This window comes from Elephantulus edwardii, unplaced genomic scaffold, assembly GCF_000299155.1.
Source record: "Elephantulus edwardii isolate Elephantulus edwardi_28Jun2011 unplaced genomic scaffold, EleEdw1.0 scaffold00169, whole genome shotgun sequence".
Taxonomy (NCBI): Eukaryota; Metazoa; Chordata; class Mammalia; order Macroscelidea; family Macroscelididae; genus Elephantulus; species Elephantulus edwardii.
The window spans coordinates 4,506,793-4,526,933 of NW_006399919.1; the positions used below are offsets into that span (position 1 = coordinate 4,506,793).

The 20,141-nt window shown below is 43.8% G+C and overlaps 1 protein-coding gene and 1 pseudogene across 1 annotated transcript in view; one reads left to right on the forward strand and one right to left on the reverse strand.

Annotated features, from left to right (window-relative positions):
- GYG1 (glycogenin 1) overlaps nucleotides 1-20,141 on the forward strand; it is a 67,352-nt gene that overhangs the window by 554 nt on the left and 46,657 nt on the right. The window contains exons 2-5 of the mRNA XM_006895571.1: nucleotides 17-264; nucleotides 2,770-2,905; nucleotides 5,380-5,554; nucleotides 6,877-7,039. Of these exons, the coding sequence (XP_006895633.1) occupies nucleotides 17-264; nucleotides 2,770-2,905; nucleotides 5,380-5,554; nucleotides 6,877-7,039 (722 nt within the window). The remainder of the gene's footprint in view (nucleotides 1-16; nucleotides 265-2,769; nucleotides 2,906-5,379; nucleotides 5,555-6,876; nucleotides 7,040-20,141) is intronic.
- LOC102857322 lies at nucleotides 10,746-11,518 on the reverse strand (annotated as a pseudogene).

Below are 20,141 nucleotides of genomic sequence, written 5' to 3' on the forward strand. Positions count from 1 at the left end.
GCTCCCGACGCCCGAGAAAGCGGGGAGCCCCGGGCAGGGCCGCCTTGGCGGGGGCGCCGACCCCTCCGCCGCCCGCGCGCGTCCTGGCGGCCGCTCCGCGCCTATTTTTAGGCCTTTGGGGCCGGGTTAAGCAGGCCGGGGAGCGCAGTGGTTATAGAAGGCTCCGAATGCTGGCTTTGAACCGAAAGGTCGGCGACGGCTGCTTTCTTGGAGAAAGACGTGGCTCTCGGCTTCCGGAACCTCCGCAGCCCTGCGCTCCGGGCGGTAATACGCCTACCCCGAGTCACAGTCCACTTGGTGGCGTGGGCTGGGCTCGGTGCGAAGGCGCCAGCCAGGCGCCCACTTGTTGCAGAGGGTGCTATGCGGCTCCGGGGATCCGGGGCAGCTGGCCCTTCCCAAGTTGCAGAGGCCAAGTGTGGGAATTATTACAGCAACTGAAGTGCCAGTAAAACTGCCGGTGCAGTCCATAGCACGGCGTTTGTAGGAAGCTTGAACCCAACTAACTGCCTTTGGCCTTTCCTGTTCCTATGTATACTTTTCTAGGCTTAACTACATTTCCAAGTATTTATCCTATCTCTTGTTTGATCTCAGGGTGGGGGTGCGGGGAAGTCCATATTGTTTTTCTGCTTCGAGTACCAGTCCTTGTTAAAGGTTTCTCCATGGTGGTCTGTAATCCGGACCACTGGGGAGTTAGAATCACTCCTCATGTCCCAGCTTCTTTAAGGGATCCCCAGGACCAGCTTTGAAATGTTGCCCCTTTACAATTGAAGCAAGAGTGGACAGAGGCTGGTGGTTGTGACAAAGGACAGGTGCAGCTGGCCTATGACGCTTGGGGAAGCTACTGGCCGGCCAGGAGTGACGAATGCCCGCCAGGAGTGACGAATGCTCGGCTGTCTTTGTACAGTGTAGTAGCCAACGTGCCCTAGGAGAAAGGCCCACGCTGTGTAAGAAAATGCATCTCGGTTGCTGATGGGAGGGTAACCAGCCCACTGCACACACAACAGCTTCCTGGGCCATCTCTCCACGAAAGAGAGATCTACTGCCTCTTTCCTCAAGGTTGTAAAGTAAGCTAAGGGAGAATGAAGAAACTCAAGACAGAGAGAGTGACTTCATGACAAAATGTCCCAACTCTCTGATTGGGCAATAGTGCCCCAAGTGACTGACCCCTGCCAGAGCTTGATCCTAAATGTCCAGCACATTTGGATGTGCACCAATTTGCAGTGGTAAGATCCCCTTAGACATAGGATGTTTCCCATAATCATCCCAGGGAATTACAAGGAGACTACAGAAGGCTGAGAAGAGGGTCTTGGGAAGGTGGAACTTGTTCACTAAGGAGATTAATCCAAGGATTTGGGGGCTTCATCTGACATACTTTGGACATGTTGTAAGGAGAGACAGGTTCTTGGAGAGGGACATCATGCTTGGGAGGGTGGAGGGACAGTGCAGGAGGGGAAGACCCTCTATGAGGTGGATTGATTCAGTGACTGGGGTAATCAGGATGGGTGTGTCAGAGGCAGCGTGATTGGCACAGGATAGAGCAGGGTTTAGGGCTGTTGTACATAGGGTTCGCTATGAGTCGCAAACGACTTGAGGGCACATAACAATAACAACAACACTTGCCTTCTGTTGCGACCACAGAAAGATTACTGAGGTAGAGATTTGTGTGTGAGGGAGAGAAGTCCCACTGAGGAGGAGAGGGGATACCGTTTCCTTTTCTAGGGAAAAGAAGTCAAATTTGTTAGAAGTTGTGAGATGACCCCTAAACCCATAGACTAGCAATTGGTAACTTTAGAAGCATGGAAGAGGGAAGGCCTCCCTAAGAAGGTGATATTTGAACAAGGATTCCAAGTGGTCTGTGGAGAGGTGATGGGGCTGGGGCTAGGAGCAGGTTGAGGGGGCAAAGAGTTTAAAAATCTGAAGGTTGTGGAAAACTGAAGCCCTAGCTAGAATGAAGAACATTCCAGCTGTCGGACCATCCCAGTTCAGATCCACAGTGGGATTTGTGCTTGAATGAGGCTACTGCCCACAGCACCTTGTAGGAGAACCACAAAATACATTTCTTGATCTCTTGATTATCTGTTAATTACCCGTGGTTTACCCTCTAGGTATTAAGCTACTGTTTATTCCGAGAATCAAGCATGTCCAAATGCTAAATGGATTTAGTTTGTTTAGTTCATTCAGTCTCTTGAAAGTTGCCACAGACATTCTGGCTAAAGAATATTTTTTTGGATCACTCCTGAAGTGGATACCCCCCCCCCCAAAAAAAAAGGACTGCTGTTTTATTAATAGGACAAGTTCATCTCAGTGAAACGTCTTTGGATGAGTTACTTTTGAGAAAGGAGCTGTGGTGGCGTAACGGTTGAGCATTTGGCTGGTGACCAAGAGGGGAGCAGGTCAAACCCCTAAGGAGATCCGTGGAAGAAAGATCTGACAGAAAGCGCCTGTAGAGATCATAGCTCAGAAAACCCTGTCTTATTAAGAGTCAAAATTAACTCGACGGCACCTAACAACATTTTGAAAAAGGCCCTGGTTTGGCTTTTGCGTGTAGTAGATTCGGACACATCATGACTCATCGTCTGTCAGAGTAGAGCTGTATGGAGTAGGATTGCCAGCGGCTGGGTTTTGGAAGCAGATTGCCAAGCCTTTCTTCCGAGGCACATCTGGGTGGATACAAACCTCTAAGGCACCTTAGCCATTGATACAACCCAGGGATGTCTTTCCAGGTGGTGGGTGTTTAATGAGTGTGGTGTTTTTTTTCTTTGCATTAAGATCAGGCCTTTGTGACACTGACCACAAATGATGCCTACGCCAAAGGAGCCCTGGTCCTGGGCTCGTCTCTGAAACAGCACAGGACCACCCGGAGGCTGGCCGTCCTCATCACCCCGCAGGTCTCAGACTCGATGAGGTGAGAACCTCGCCGCCTGCTCCCTTTGCTTCCCTGTCCTCTGTTTCTGGCTTCAGCCTGCATTGAGGCCATGTGCTTTTCAGGGGTTGAGCACCAAGTGGACAGAAATGAGAGTTGCTGAATGAAGGAGTCCCAGGTCTAAAAACCTCTTCCTAGCTTTTGGGAAGACTTTCGAGCCAAGGTTTGTAGCTCCATTTTGGTCCCAACTAGGAGTGGAAGAAGGCCTCTCCCTAAGCAAGTCCTCTCAGGGCGATCTGAGTGGGTGTTTCAGCCCAGGTGTCCCTGGTTCAGTGCAGTCGCACATTACCTGCAGCCTTGTAACATAATACCATTCCAGAGTGCATCAGTGGCTATATTGTTTTCCTCCTCCTAACCAGGAAAAACACTGCAGGTGGCTTTTAAAGAAAAGTAATAGGGTGTCCCATTGCCAGATAACATTTGTAACATTTATTGGAGATACAGAAGACTGGAATCCAGTGGTGTGCTAGGTGACCTTCCCTAACCTCAACCAGGGGCACAAATTGTTTTGTTTTACTGGGATTATATTTTGAAGAATCTAGATTATCTACCAGGTCCCTTATAGTAACTCTGCCTATAGCAACTCTGGTGCTTTTTTTATTTTTTTAAATTCTCCTGGCATTCTTGTAAATTAAAAACACTTTTTAAAAAATTTTATTTTATTAATTTTAATGAACATTTACAGAGATTTTGGATTTACATTCATTCATTATTGCACCTTTCTCCCTGCCCCCTTCTCCTCCCTCCAGTTTGCTCCTCTCTTTGAAAAGGAAAAGAAAAATTCCTTCATTGGTATACAATCCCCCTACCCCCGCCATAAGTACACTGCACTATGCAAACTTAATTCTGGACTCTTGTGATAACCATAATACTCCGCTTTTTAAACTGTTCTCTCCCTCATCTGTTTCAATGCACTATACATCATTTATCCAGTTTTTCTCAGTCTTACCCCAACCCTGATGTCAGTCCCATTCTACAACAGTGACACCATGCAGTATTTGTCTTTTTGTGATTGAGAGATTTCACTCAGGATAATGTGCTCCAGGGTCACCCATTTTGAATAATATTGCATGAGTTCCTTGTTTTTCAATACAGAGTAGTAGTCCACTGAAAACACATTTTTGGTGAGTTCTGGTGGCTGCACTGCTCTTGAAGCTGCACTGCAATCCCAGAGGCACATGGTTCAAATCCACCAGATGTTCCGCTGAAGAAGGAGGGACAGTCTCCTCCTGTACCAGTCAGATTCAGTTTGACGGTACACACACACACACACACACACACACACACACACACAATTTAAAAGAAATTAAAACTCCAGCTTTTTTTAAAAAAAAACCAAACACACTTTTGTGACATTTTTCAGAAAAGTTGAGCATTTCATAAAAACGTGCACATGTCTCTCACCAAAGGACCAGGTTCCTAAGGAGTGGTTTAGGAAGCTGCCTTTGTCTGCCTCCCGCTGCCTGCTCCCTAATTTGTAGTCTGTTGGTGAGGATGTGTGTCAGCAGCCAGATCTAGGCTTGGATTTTCCACCCTGATTTACTGTGTAAATGGTGCTGCTGACCATTCTTCCCAAAAAGATTCAGTAAGTTTACTGTGCAAACATGAACGTGTTCTTGGACAGCCTTGGAGGTAGTGCTCGCTTTGTTTTGCATGTCTGATATGGTACTAAACTTCCACTGATGGTTTGTCAATTACACCTTTTTTGTTCTCTCACGATGAAGTTTAGTGTCTTACCTAAGTCCATCTCACTAATACCTCTCAAGAGGTTTCCAAATAAAGCCTCAGTTAATTTTGGGCATGGAGAAGTGTTTGCCTCCCCGGCCAAAATGAATGTCTCTCGTTATGCATAAACAGAGTGCTAACCACATAATAAATCCTGCCTATACTGGATTTTTTTTTAAAAAGCAACTGAATTGCCAAGCCCTTTAACTTCTTTTGGGACACACTACCTTAGCCATTTTTTTCCCCAGTCAATTACTTTAGCAAAAGTAATTAGGTAATAGACTTTATTGTAGATATTATAAGCATGTTAATCAACATCATCTATAAAAATATACAATAGTCAGCAACAGTTAATTCCAATAAAATAATATATGTGAATATATAGGGTTTGCCAAAACCCTTAGCCAATGTCAGTTGTGTTTTTGTAAGGATTTTCATACTCTGTTCTCTATTTGGTGACAAAATAGAAAACTTCTATAACATTAGTTTGAGACAAGAGCTTCATTTTCACCATTAACATCATTTTAGTGACACAAACTACCATTTTAGTCTCATAAACTGCATACATAAATAAGTTTTTCTGAAATAGGAAAAATGTATTCTGCCAAAGTAACTTGTCCCAGTGATTCTTAAACAGAGAATGTGTGAAAGCAGCCCCCTTGATGCTAAGCTGATTGGTCACTTGTTCTGAAAGAATGCTAAATGGTATGTTCTGGATTTTATCTCAACAGAAAAGCTTTAGAGATAGTCTTTGATGAGGTCATCAGTGTAGACGTCCTGGACAGCGGCGATTCTGCTCATCTAACCTTAATGAAGAGGCCTGAATTGGGTGTCACGTTAACAAAACTGCACTGCTGGGCACTCACTCAGTATTCCAAGTGTGTGTTTATGGATGCAGATACTCTGGTGAGTATGGCTCTGTGAACTGAAAAGATGTATGTAGTAATGGAGAACACGTTAAGCATTCCAGAAATGCCGTTAACACTTGAAGGGACAGGTTCTGATAAAACAAACCACCGTTGTAAAAGTGTTAGGTGATGGAGGGGAAGAGGTCCAGGCTGTCTGGGCTGAATAGCTAAGCCCAACAACAGACTCCCCTCACCCCCTTCCCCCAGTTTTCTTTCTTTCTTTTTTTTTTAATTAATTTTAATGAAAGTTTACAGAAACTTAGGGTTTCCATTCATTCATTGTTGCACTTTCCTCTCTGCCCACCCCCTGTCCCTCAATTCACTCTTCCCCTTGAAAAGGAAAAGAAAAACTCTTTCATTGTTATACAGTCCCTCCCCCAAGTCTACTCCACTGTGCAGCCTTCATTCTGGACTCTTGTCATGACAATAATACCTAATCATATATCCCTTTTAAACAGTTTCCTTCCTCATTTGTATCAATGTAGTGTATATCATTCATCCCCTCTTTCTCTGTCTTCCCTCAACTTCAATGGTCAGTCCCATTTTACAACAGTGGCCCTATGCAATACTTGTCCTTTTTGTGACTGAGATATTTCACTCAGCTTAGTGTCCTTCAAGATCATCCATTTTGTATAGTATTTCATGAGTTCCTTGTTTTTCAGTGCTGCATAGTATTCCATTATGTGGCTATACCAGAGCTGCCCTATCCATTCATTTGTTGATGGGCACTTGGGTTGTTTCCAGTTCTTTGCTATTGAGAACAAAGCAACAATAAACACGGGTGTGCATATATCTGCTTGGGTGACGGTTATGGTTTCTTTAGGGTAAATTCCCAGTAGTAGAATTCCTAGGTCGAATGGTATTTCTATTTGCAACTTTTTGAGAAAGCACCATACCATTTTACACTCCCACCAACAGTGAAGAAGGGTTCCAGTTTCTCCACAACCTCGCCAGCATTTGATGTTTGCTGTTCTGTTAAATTTTTCTATTCTTACTGGGGTGAAATGTTATCTCATAGTTGTTTTGATTTGCATGTCTCTTAGAGCTAGGGATTTTGAACATTTCTTCATGTGCTTGTTGGCCATCTGAATGTCCTCTTTGGTCAAGTGTTCATATCCTGTGCCCATTTTCCAATTGGGTTATTTATCTTGTTGTGGTGCCAGTTCTTTCTTTTTATTTTCTCCCTTTATTCCTTAATATTACAAGTGACAAATTGATTACTTGTCCATCTTTTGTGTTGAATAACTTAGGAAACCCCTAGAAGGGTATATGTCAGCAGGACATTTTTCTAATACCTTTCCCCCTTCTGCTTTGAATCAGGTCCTAGCCAATATTGATGAACTTTTTGAGAGAGAAGAATTTTCAGCAGCGCCAGACCCAGGGTGGCCTGACTGCTTCAACTCTGGAGTCTTTGTTTATCGACCTTCAGCTGAAACATATAATCAGCTATTACACAGTGCTTCTGAGAAGGGGAGTTTTGATGGTATGTATCTTTTCTCCTTATTCTGACAAGCTGTTAGTTGGTAACTTGTCTGAGTGGTTCTTCTGAAGGACGTGGTGGTCATGATGCCTGGTGTCTGGAAAATAGCAATATAATGAGATGTAGCATGAATGAAGTTGTACTTTCTTTTAGATATAGCCATGGTGTTTGAATGCATTACATGCATGTGTATAAACAGAGAGCAGTTTAAGATTTACTTAATAATCTTGGAACCTTGCCTTCATACATGGCCTTCTCTGTGTCAAATTTAGAGTGTGATATTACTCAAGAATTCAAAAGACAAATTAAAAAAGGTAACCTCTGTTTTTAAATTGGAGTAAGCTTAAGGGCCAAGAGGGCTTCTTAGCTATTGCCAACAGGAGTCCAAGCTCCTGAGACAAAGCTATATGAAATGTCCTCCAGGAGCACTAAATGATGCCTTTGTCTCAAGGAAAACCTGAAGGTAATTCTGAACATTTGACTTTTCCTCTCAGGGAAGGTTGCAAAGAAGGTGGAAGGCTTATGCAAGTAGCCTGTGTAGGACCTTCTCTAAAACTGCCCGTCACAAAATTTACAAGACAGCGAGTAATAAATGTTGGAGAGGATGTGGTGAGATAGGAACTCTTATATGTTGTTGGTGAGAGTGTAAAATAGTGTAGCCACTCTGGAAGGCAGTTTGGCATTTCCTCAAAAAGCTGAACATAAAAACCCCATATGATCCAGCTGTTCCGCTGCTTAGAATATACCCTGAGAAAATGAGAACTGAGGCTCAAACGCAGACTGGTACACCAATGTTCATAGCAGTGTTGTTCACTGTTGCAAGAACATGGAAACAGCCCAGATGTCCAACCACAATCTAATGGACTCGGAAATTATGATACATACACAGTTATGGTACAGCACACAGGAGCAATGATTTTGTAAATTACTACCTACTTGGGAGGGACTGGAGAACATTATGCTGAGTGAACTAAGTCAGTCCCATAAGGACAAATACTGTATAAAACTATTATTGTAGAATGAGTGTGAAGATCTAAAGGGGGAAGGGTGGACGCAGTGGCGCAGTGGGGTGAGGATGGGCGGGGAGTGGGGTGTTAATCACAGGATCGCACAGTTTGAAGAATTGGGAGGATGAAGGAAATGGGAATGATCCAGTGTATTGGAACTTTGTAAATAATCAATTTAAAATTTAAAAAAAAAGGAAAAAACCTGCCTGTCATGTAGCATGGCCTCTGCCAAGAAAAAGTAGAAAATTAACAAAGTCAGCATCCATTCTCTGTAACGCGTGAGTGCAGCTTTGTATATATATAGAAAGCTTCAGGAGATCGATACTTTAGGCCCTCTCAGCGTCTGGAGAATTTTGATCAAGTGAATCAGCATGTATGCTTCCATTTCATTTCATTTTAGTCTCTGTAATAATACATAAGCCAATTTTTTTAAACAACAACAAAAGGCAGGCAATTACTGTGCAACAGTAGTTCATTTTTCAAGTAATGTTGATGGGTTTCTCAAATAAAGGAAGGGCCTGCAGTGGACAGGAAGAAGATAAACCTTGTGAGCTGCCCCATAAGTGCCTGGCCACTAGCGCCGGACAACTGACCGCAGCCCAGGCCGGGGACCTGCGAGTGACCAGAGGCCTGAGTCCAGCAGCCAGCTCTCAGTGCAGGGCTTGCTTCCCACCGCACTTCCCTCCAAGGTTTGCAGTCATCGGATAGGTCTTGCGGAATTTTGAGACATAGCCCTTCTCAGTTGTTGCATAAGGTTCAGTTAGCTCTGCATTCAGATATGAGGATTTGTTCCCGTTTGCTCATTAGCAAGTTCAAAATCAGAATCTCAAGATGTTTTCATTAAAAAGAAAAATGTAAACGATCATTATATTGTTGAACTAAGAGGTTGAAAGTTTTAAGACATGTGTAGCTATGCATGATACTGGAACGCTGTTTTTGTTGTTTCTGTTCACAGACGTTGTTGTTGTTGTGTACCATTGAGTCAGAACCGACCCATAGCTCACCCTCCAGGATTTTCAGAGACAGTTAATTGCACAGGAGGAGATTACCCTTCCTTTTCCCACTGTTCAGAGATAGTTAACTCTAGTTATGACAGGATTTGAGATTTTCTGCTGTTTTGTGTACCAGGGAGGGAGTGTTTCTTTTACTTTTGAAAGAGAGGAGTGAACTGGGCGGGGTGGGGGGGTTGGGGGGGAGAAGTGCAGCAATGAATGAATGGAAATCCAAAATCTCTGTAAATGTTCGTTTAAATTATTTATAAAAAAGAGAAAATTATACTTTAAAAGGATGCGGAAGTTTAAAGTATCAGGCGTGTTTCAGTATTTGGTTAGATTGCACTCGTTATTGATAGCTAGGATATTTGACTGGTAGATCCATAGTTAAGAACGTGGGTGTGATGTATTCTCCAGAAACCGAGGTGGGTCCACTCTTGTACCCCTTTGGCTTAAGAAGCCCCATGCTTTGTCCACGGCTGCTGACCGAGAGGTCCATGGTTGAGGCTTGTTGCAGCTTGTTGCAGTCCATTTCTGTTAATGATGCCAGCCTTGAGAACCCCATGACACAGCTCTACTCTGCCCAGTCGGGTCACAGGGAGTTTGAATCAACTTGAAGGCACTAGACTTTCAGATGCATCCTGAGTTACCACAGTTGTTAGAGATGCTACTAGTGCATAGATGCTATTAGTGAGTCGATGCTGGGACTGCTCGCCTAGGGATGCTGTTAAACATCCTACAATGCACAGGGTGGCACCCAAACAAATAATTAACTGGGTCAAAATAACCATCGTGCCAATGCTGAACAGCCCCGGCTGTGCCGAGGCTCTAAAACAGGGAGCCATGATAAATGGCAGTGTCTGACAGGAAGAGCAGTCTTGTTTTAAGCACACTACTGTCAAGTGGAGTGCAGGCATGTAAATCTTTATGGGAAGAGGCTGCCCATCTTTCTTCCTTCTGTGGAGCAGCTGCTAGATTTGAACCACTGACCTTTTGGTTAGGATTATGATTTATCATGCATCTTACCACAAGGACTCCTGATAAACAACTGGAAGAAAATGAATTAATATCCTGAGTGCTCACTGTGGTCAGGACCAACTATAAGTTCTTCACTTAAAATTGAACTCCTACTGTTTTCCTTTCGTAGAAAGTTGTGTTAGCCTTTGGGCCTGCTGGACGTAAACTGTTTCCCCATGCTGTCTGTAATAAAACCGAGCACCTTTGCAGAAAAGGAAAAGGAGAGTGCTTTTAGTAGAAGCCCACTGTGTTTGTCTTAACCTTCCTGTCAGGGTGTAGTTTACTTCATCTCCTTTCATGTAATTCAGAGAAAGTGAATGTAATCATCTCGGAAACTTCGTATAACTTTTCTCAACATGAGTAAGTGAATCACCTTCTAATGTGGATCTGGAGCCTGCCAGCTACCTGAAAGCACTTGATTTTAGTTGCGAAAGGGGAATCCAGTTTCTGACCAAGTGTTAGATGTTATTGTTCAAAGGTAAGAATCATGTGCCGGGGAGCTGTGCCGGCCACATTTTCAGAATATGAAACAAACTAACTAGAAGCAAGCAACCTAGAGCATCTACCTTGTTCTCCAGTACAGTCAAGGTCGTTGTTAAAAAGCCTTGAACTTGAATGCACATGTGAAATGTGTTCAACTCAGAAGCAGTTTCTTTTTTTTTTTTTGGCAGGAAAACTGGCTTTATTAGGTCCCTAGTTCTCTTTCTCTTGCACAGTTTTGGTTCCCTGGAGCCGCCCAGTCCGACGAGCAGCAATGAGACCCACTTTCCAGCCAGCCGGGGCATCTCTGCGGGTGGTAGAGGGCTTTCCAGGGTGCTGGTGATTGCCACCTCCAAAAGGATGCTCCACTGGGTTCATGGCTACACCCCGTACACGTGGCCAGCAGTTCCTCTTTGCCTTATACTTGTGGTAGGTATGGCCTGCCTTCAGGATGGGCTTGTCAATGCGGCCACCACCAGCTACCACACCCACCACCGCTCTGTTGGCGGAAGAGATGACCTTCTTGGAGCCCGAGGGCAGCTTCATGCGGGTCTTCTTGTTCTCAGGGTTATGGGAAATGATGGTCGCGTAGTTTCCGGAGGCGCGTGCCAGCTTGCCCCTGTCCCCAGGTTTCTCCTCCAAGCAGCACACGATGGTACCCTCGGGCATGGTGCCCACTGGAAGCACATTACCGATGTTGAGCTGAGCTCTCTTGCCGCAGTACACAAACTGGCCTGTATGGATGCCCTCTGCTGCGATGAACAGCTCTGTCCGCTTCTTAAACCGGTATGGGTCGCGGAAGACCACCTTGGCGAGGGGGGCACCGTGGCCCGGGTCATGGATGATGTCCTTCACGATGCCCTTGATGTAGCCATGGCGCTCGGCGAAGTCCACGGCCTAAGCTGCGCGGCGCCCTTATGGTGCTTCACATGTGCGCGGAAAACAGAGCCGGCGCCCTTCCTCTGTCCACGGATTACACGGCCCATGGCAGCGTCTCCACACAAGCGTGGCCGAGAAAAGAAAGGAAAGCAGTTTCATTTCCAGCCAGAATCTGAACCACGGAGAGGTTCCCCCTGGGCCTGCCGGCACGTTCCATTATCCAGCGGCTGGGCTTCCCAGCAATGGCTTTCCTATACAGTGTTCTATTTACTGGCTAGTTGCTGGCCAACGACTGACTTTTCTCTGTTAACTGTTAGCTGCCATGGAGTCATGGCAACCCCATGCACAAGGAAACAAAACAGTACGGGTCCTGCACCACCCTGTGACCAGCCCTGGGTTGGACTGGGGTGAACCACAGAACTGTCAGAGGTTGTTGTCGTTGTTGATGGTAGGTACCATCACGTCCACCATGACTCACAGACACTGGGACAACCTTGCTCTATCTTGTGTCATCCTCACCATGTCCAACTCACTTGAGCCCATTGATACAATCACTGAATCCGTCTGTTTTCAAATAGAAATGGTCCGTTGAAAATGTGAATTTGTATGTACCCGAGAACTTAGAGATAGTTCTCGTTGTGGAGGATACATTTAAAAGAACACACTGTTGTTCTTGTTAGGTACCATTGTGTTAACTCAGACTTAACCCCTTGTCCAGCTCTGCACCGTCCTCACGGTCTGGCCTGTGTGCCGTCACGGCATCAGTCGATCCTCTCAAGGGCTTTCCCCTCCTTGTCTGACTCGCCACCTTCCCAAGTATCATGGCCTTTTAAAGACACTCGTGCCTCCTGATCACATTCTCGCTCATCACCTTTGAGTCACAACCAACACATCGCTAACCTCCCTGCTGATTTTCAGAGGCTGCAATCGCCTGGGAGGAGATTGCCCATCTGTTTTTCACAGCGCGACTGGTGGAGTCAAACCACCTGTCTTTGGCAGCTCAACTCTACCCGCTTGGCTACCAGAGCTAGCAATTCTTAAATGAAAAGTTGCTTTTCATTTGTAGGATGTGTCGATAAGTTTTACTCAGACAGGAAAGCTTACTCAGGGAGCCTGTGTCTCCCTGGAGGGGTTTATTAACCATTTTAATCAATACCTGTGGACTTCCCACACTTCCTGGACTTGCCATTAATTTTAACAAAACTTCCTTCATGCGCTCCATCCTTTCCTAATGGCTGTCTGTCACCTTGCTCTGGCCCATATTATCAACTGTCTAGTTTTGCTAGGTGCTCTAGCAGGCACTTTTTTCACTTTATATTTTCGAATATCCATGAGGCCCCTGTTTTTCCTGAGCAAGAGGCTTGAGTACCTGCATTTTAAGACCAGCTATTAAAGACTGGTTTGCGGATGGTTTTATCTGAGCCCAAGTGTCTTGTAAGTGCTGTTTAATCTCGCCCATACATTCAGAAGAAACGGCGGGACCTGATGTCCACTGAAAAGCCACCCGGCCATTGATGGCTGAGAAAAACTGCAGCTGCTTTCACAGCCTTCCTAACACGAAAGAATGCAGCCGTCTTGCTTCTAATCACCAGCCCTCTAATCACTCTGTGCCTGTGGCCAAGGGAATAGGCCAAATATGGCAAACTGGGGTTGACACGTTGACGTCCCCTTTCTTCCCAAGTACCTGTGGTGAGTGATTGTGGCTGCATACCTGACGTGACTGATGGATGATTTCCCCCAGTGAAGAGTCCACATTCCAGGACCCTTAACTTGTCCTTTCAGACTACCTCCGTACTTATTTCATCACTGAAGTTGACACATTTCCTGAACAGTTGAACAATAGATGTTGTGAAACAAATATAAATTTTTTTTTTTTTTTTAGAATATGACAGGATTACAGATGAACCTCAGGTTGCATTGGCAGTGAGAGCTAAGGGTGTTTTACAACATTATAGATTCTAATCAACACAGTTTCTGTCTATTCCACACGTTCCAGTGAAGTTGAAATATTTAAGAACTCAGCTTAGTAGGGAGCTCTGGTGGCCTGATGGCAAGAAGCTGCACTACAGTCCCAAAGGTGTGAGGTTCAAATCACCAGATGCTCCTCTGGAGAAGGAGGGACAGTCTCCTTCTGTGCCAGTCAGATCTGATTCGATGGTGCCTAATAAGGGAGAAAAAAAGGAAATTAAAAGACATATTGTGATGGAAAAGTCAGCTGTTAGGGACCTCTACAAAGTACTGAAGAGCAGTGGTGTCACTGTGGAGACTAAGGTGTGCCTGATACAGGCCATGGTCTTTGCAATCACTTGCTATGCATCAGAGAACTGGACAGTGACTGGGGAGGATAGAAGGAGAATTGATGCCTTTGAGCTGTGGTGCTGGAGAAGAGTATTGAATATACCATGAACTGCTAAGAAAGCAAACAGGTTTGCCCTAGAGAGGGTTAAATCAGGCTGCTCCTTGGAGGCAAGGATTCTGAAGCTGTGTCTGACATACTTTGGACATGTTGCAAGGAGGGACCAGTCCTTGGAGAGGGACATCATGCTTGAGAGGGTGGAGGGACAGCACAGGAAAGGAAGACCTGTGAGGTGGATTGATTCAGTGACTGGGGTAATTGAGGTAGTGTTGGAGACAGTGCGATTGACACAGGATAGAGCAGGGTTTATGGCTGTCATTCAGTTTTATTGTTTAGGGTTTCTATGAGTGGCAGGCGACTTGATGGCATATAACAACAACAACATGACGTGTTGTGTACTGTCAAGTTAGAATCAACTCACAGCTGACTCTCCAGTGGGTTGTCAGAGGCAGTTAGTTACAAAGGAGGAGATCGCCCATCCTTCTCCCATGAAGCAGCTGGTGGATTCGAACCATGTAACTTTAGGGCATCCTAAATTAAGGGTACTTGTACAATTTAAAAGGAAGCATGGTATATAACTTATTGGACTGCCAACTGAAAGGCGGACGTTTTAACCAACAAGCCACTCTGAGGGAGAAAGGTGGGCAGCCTCCTATGAAAAATTATAGTCTCTGAAACCTTGATGGTAAAGGGGTATGTTTAGATTGGAATTCATTTGATAGCAGTAATAATAATAATTATACAGTTAAAAAGCATTTAGTGCATGAACATTGCTGCTTATTAAGTTTTAGATGTTGGTTTTAATACTTCTTTCAAAATAGAAATCAAAATAAGGAAATTCTGTCTCTCAGTTTTAGTTGTGCCTATGTGGCCGCGTGTTTTGATACATCATTACTGTAACCCTTCGTAGAGTTTGCAAACCACCTGCCTTTGGCTTAGCAATATACAGCTCCTTCACCCCATGCTGCCCACCAGAGCTGTCTTTTTCCTTGTTTGGGGTTTTTTTAAAATACTCTAAACATTTTATACCAGGTGAACTGACATAGTGACTGCTGCATGGGCCCTAGTGTGTCAGGTAGTATGAGGATGGCACAAGATAGGACCAGATTCGGGTCTGTTGTTTATAGGATTGTTATGTGTCGTACTCAATGGCAACTAACAACAGCAACAAACATTTTCTAGGTTTGCCTTGGAGATAGGGCTCTGTTCCAGACCTACAATAAATCACATAGTACATAAAGCAGGTCACATGAATTTTTTCAGTGTCCTAGTACATATAATTTCCCACTTCTTTTAACTTGAGAAGTGCTGAGTATCTTCCCCTTTGGTTTTCTAACTCCATCTCCTTCCACATTTCTGTATAGTGAAGACTTTGCTTTGTCCTCTGGAGCTGCCCTTTGAAATCGTCTTGGCTCTCTCACCTCAACATTCCTTCCCCTTGTCTTGGCTTCTTTTCATTCAGTGCAAGTTTCAGAGTCTCTTTTGATGTCCATTTTGGTGTCTTCTTTCTCCTCTGTCTTAGTAATAATTTTTTGCTTTCTTTTGGATGATGTCATTCCATAACTCACTTAGTCTCCGGTTATTAGTGTTCATTGCATCAAATCTGTTCTCAAGATGGTTTTTAAATTCAGTTGGGATACACTCAAGATCATAATTTGGTTCTCTTGGATTTGGTTTCATTTTCTACACCTTCAGCTTGAACTTTGCATGTGATAAATTGATGATCTGTTCCACACTCAGCCCCTGGCCTTGCTTTATACTGAGCTTCTCCAGTGTCTCTTTCCACAGAAATAATCAGTCTGATTCCTGTGTAGTCCATCAGTTGAAGTCCATGTGCATAATCACTATTTATATATATATTTTTTTAAGAAAGTATTTGTGCTGATGAGGAAAAGTAAACCACATGCCTTTGTAATAGCAAAAAAAAAATTGCAATGAATCATTCATTGTACAAAATTCTATCATTCACTTCTCAGCTTCAGTTCTGTCACCAAGACCATACTTTCCAGTCCTTATTTGTTTCTAAGTTTTGCATTCCAGTAACCAGTTATTATTAAAGCATCTTGATTGCGTGTTTGATCAATTCCAGTCTGCAAAAGTTGATAGAAATCCTTAGTTTTTTGATCGTTGTCTGGGTTGGAGCTCACATTTGAACAGCTGGATTAACAAGTGTTCTTTCTCTGCATATGAATAGTATCCTGTCACTTACCGCATTGTACTTCAGGACAGATCTTGAAAGGCTCTTTCAGATGAGGGTTACATCAGTCCTCTTTAATTTGCCATTTCTTAGCCCCTCAGACAACTATATGGTTGTTTGATTCAAAAGAACCAATACCATGCATACCCATGTGCACTGTTCATAATGGCAAAGAGTTGGAAACAACGCAAGTGCCCATCAACAAATAAATGGATAGAGAAACTGTGGTATATTCACACAATGGAATAATATACTGCACTGAAAAACAAGGAACTCATGAAATATTATACAAAATGAGTGACCCTGGAGGACATTAAGCTGAGTGAAATATCTCAGTCACAGAAGGACAAATACTGCATAGTGCCACTGTTGTAAAACAGGAATGACATCGGGGTTCGGGGGAGACTGAGAAAAATGAGATAAATTATGTATGCTGCATTGAAACATCTGAGGGAGAGAACTGTTTAAAAGGGATATGTGATTAGGTATTATTGTTAACACAGGAGTCCAGAGCGAAGACGGCACAGTGGAGTGGACTTGGGGGAAGGGATTGTCTAACAATGAAAGGATTTTTCTTTTACTTTTCAAAACGAAGGCTGCATAGTGGAGTGGACTTGGAGGGAGGGATTGGGTAACAGTCAAAGAATTTTACTTTCAAAGGGAAGAGCAAACTTGGCGGCCAGGGGAGGGGGCAGGGGAAAAGTACAACAGTGAATGAATGGAAATCCAGAGTCTCAGTAAACTTTCTTTAAAGTAATACCAAAAAAGAGGAAAAAACCAACCAAACAAAAAAAACCCACTCAATTAAAATCTCAATCTCTCCTGCAATCCAAACAAAAAAAAAGCAAAAAGAGCCAATACCAGGTCATCTCAGTTGAGTAATGCCTAGGACCTGATCTTTATGGGTCCCACTTAATTTTTTAAAGCTCCCAGTTTGCCTCCATTCATGCTTTGTACAGCCCATGTTCTCCTTATAAAGCATTAATGGCTGTTTGCAGCTCCTTCTCCTCATTCGGGGTCTTAGCCCCTCAGCACAGGAGGCCCTTCTAGGTGAGGGTTTTACTCCATCTGTAGACTGTTCTAAGGAGACAGCACTTACAGTCACCTTTTTGCGTGTCCTCCGTCCTGAGGAACTCCTCTTCTGACACTGTCTTCATCTGTGTTCTTCTATTCTCCACAATGTTTGGATAGCTTGTTACTTCAGAAGTGGATGACCAATCTTGCTTCTTTGTCTTTCTCAGTCTTGAAACCTGTCCACCATGAGTGGCCCTGTTGCTATTTGAAATACTGGCGTCAGCTCCCAGAATCAGAGCGAGAAGCAGGCCACCATGGCACAGCAGACAGACTGGTGGGCAGTGGTGGACAATTCCAGGCCTCTAGGGGCAGCACTGAAGGACTCTGTGGGCAAAATCGCGAATGACGTAGGAAGCATCCAGAGAAGATGGAAGGAATACACAGAGTCACTGTTTCAGAAAGAATTGGTTGACACTAAACCATATCAGGAAATATGGAAGAACTCTAAGCTGCACTGACAAAAAAAAAGCCCGAGTAATTGACAGAATACTAACTGAGGTGTTTCAGGAAGCAAGTGCAGCCTTGCTTACCAGTTCTCAGCAAATACGGAAGACAGCTACCTGATTAACTGACCGGAAGAGATCTATAGTTTTTCCAGTTCCCCCTCAAAAAAGGTAAATCAATCATGTATTTCAATTATAGTACAGTATCATTAATTTTGCATGTAGGTAAAATCTTACTGAAGATTATATAAAAATGGCTGGAATGGTACATCAATGGAGACCTGCCAAAAGTTCAAGCTGGATTCGGAAGAGGCTGGCTGTAAGGGGTATAATGCTGATGTCAAATGGATCTTGGCTAAAAGTAGAAAATACTAGAAAGGTATTTACTTTTGTTTTATTGACTATGCAAAGACATTTGTGCATATCATGATAGATAGATTAGGGCTAACATTGAGAAGAGCAGGAATCAGAGAACACTTAATTGTGCTTATGCAGAACCTATACACAGACCAAAAAGTAGTTGTCCGAATAGAACAAGGGGATACCATATAGTTTTAAAATAATCAAGAATGGTTAGGATCAGGGTTGTGTCCTTTCTCCATTCCTATTTAATCTGAATTCTGAGTAAATCACTTGAGAAGCTTACTGTATGAAGAAGAATGTGGCATCAGCTTCAGAGGAAGACTCCTCAACAACCTGCATTATGCAGATGACACGTTCTTGCTTGCAGAACCGAAGAAGACTTGAAGCAATTACTGTGGATTGCATCTCAACATCAACGGGGGAAAGATCCTTATTACTGCAGTTTCATTTTAATTGAATGCACAGTAATCACTCATGGTAGCAGCAGCAGTCAGGAAATCAAAAGATGTGGTGCATTGGGGAAATCTGTCATGGATCACCGTCATGTTCTAAAGAGCACAGATATCGGTTTAAAGACTAAGGTGTGCCTGATCCAAGCTGTGACATTTCTAACTTCTTCTTGGGCATCTGAATGTTGGACAGGGACTAAGGATGACAGAAGAATTGATGCCTTTGGATTATATTGGCAAAGAATGTTGACTATTCCATAGACTGCCAAAGAAACAATTCTGTTGTGGAGAAGGTGCAACCAGAGTGTTCCTAGGAGGTAAGGACAATGCAGCTTCATCTCACATACTTTGGGCATATTTTCTGGAGGAACTAGTATGTGGAAGAGAGATCATGCTTTAATTTATAACAAATACACAGCACAATAAAATAAAACATAACAAAACTAAATGTGCCTATATTAGAGTTGTGGCCAATAGTTGAATTTTCAAAAGGGAATAAACAAGTTGATAGAGGAATGTTGAGCACTGTTTTACTTTAAGCAGAACCCAGCATCTCTATGGAATGAGTTTCATGCGTGTGTGTGGGGTGTGTATATGTACACCTTTGTGTTTCATAGTCTGGTTTCAAGGAGTCTTTGAGACTCTTGAACATTAAGACTTTTTTTTCCTTTCTGTTCTTGGGAAAGTATAATAATACACTTAATGTTTTCAATTTCTTTTTATTCAAAAAAGCTTTGGTGCTAAATTCAGTTGACAGGTAAATTTACCTTTGCTACTTTCCCTAATGTTGTAGTCATGCTTTTGCTGGCCTTGCCCAACAAAGGAATGAAGGACGGAGGCGTGTCATGATGGTGCTTGTATTTTCCAAATCAAATGAGCACAGGCACTCAGGCATGCTCACTTGGCTCCCTGACTTGCTAGATTGTGCCTTGGTCACTGACTTCCCTGTGGTCACTTTCCTCCGCTGTCCAGACGTTAGGCTGTCCGCTGACTTTCAAATATTTTACCCTTCTTTGAAAAGAACTCATGTCTGTATCTTTGCTGTTATTGTTGCTGTGTACCATCAAGTCAGAACTGACCCATAGCTGACCCTCCAGCAGGTTTTCAGAGGCAGTTAGCTAATTGCACAGGAGGAGATTGTCCATCCTGTTCCCATAGAGCAGCTGGTGGATTCGAACTGTGTACCTTTGCATTGGGAGCACAAGCACAGTTCCTTACCACTAAGTCACCAGAACGCCCTCATTGTACTGCTAGATTAGGTAATACTGTTAAATAAATAAACATTTTGTTTCACACTCTCCCTCATTCACATCATGCATTAGTCATTCCCCTTCATTATGTTGTTGTTATGTGCCATAAAGTCACTTGTGACTCATAGTGACCCCTATGTACAGTAGCTCTGAACCCTGTCTTATCCTGAGCCACTCTCACTGTTCCTGGCACGCCCACCCCCATTACCCCAGTCATTGAGCATATCCATCTCGTCTGGGGCCTTCCTCTCCTGAGCTATCCCTCCACTTTTCCAAGCATGATGTAGTTCTCCAAGGACTGGTCCTTCCTGGCCATGTGCCCAAAGTATGAGACAGAGCTTCTAAATCTTTACCTCTAAGGAGTAGCCTAGCTTTACCCTCTCCAAGACAGATGTTTGTTCTCTTGGCCACCCATAGTATATTCAAGACTTTTCTCCAGCACCACAAGTCAGAGGGATCGATTTTTCTTCTGTCATCCATATTCATTGTCTAGCTCTCTGTTGCATAGCAAGTAATTGAGAAGACCATGGTTTGGATCAGGTGCATCTAAGTCTCTAGACTGACTTTGTTGCTCCTCAGTACTCTGGAGAGGTCGCTG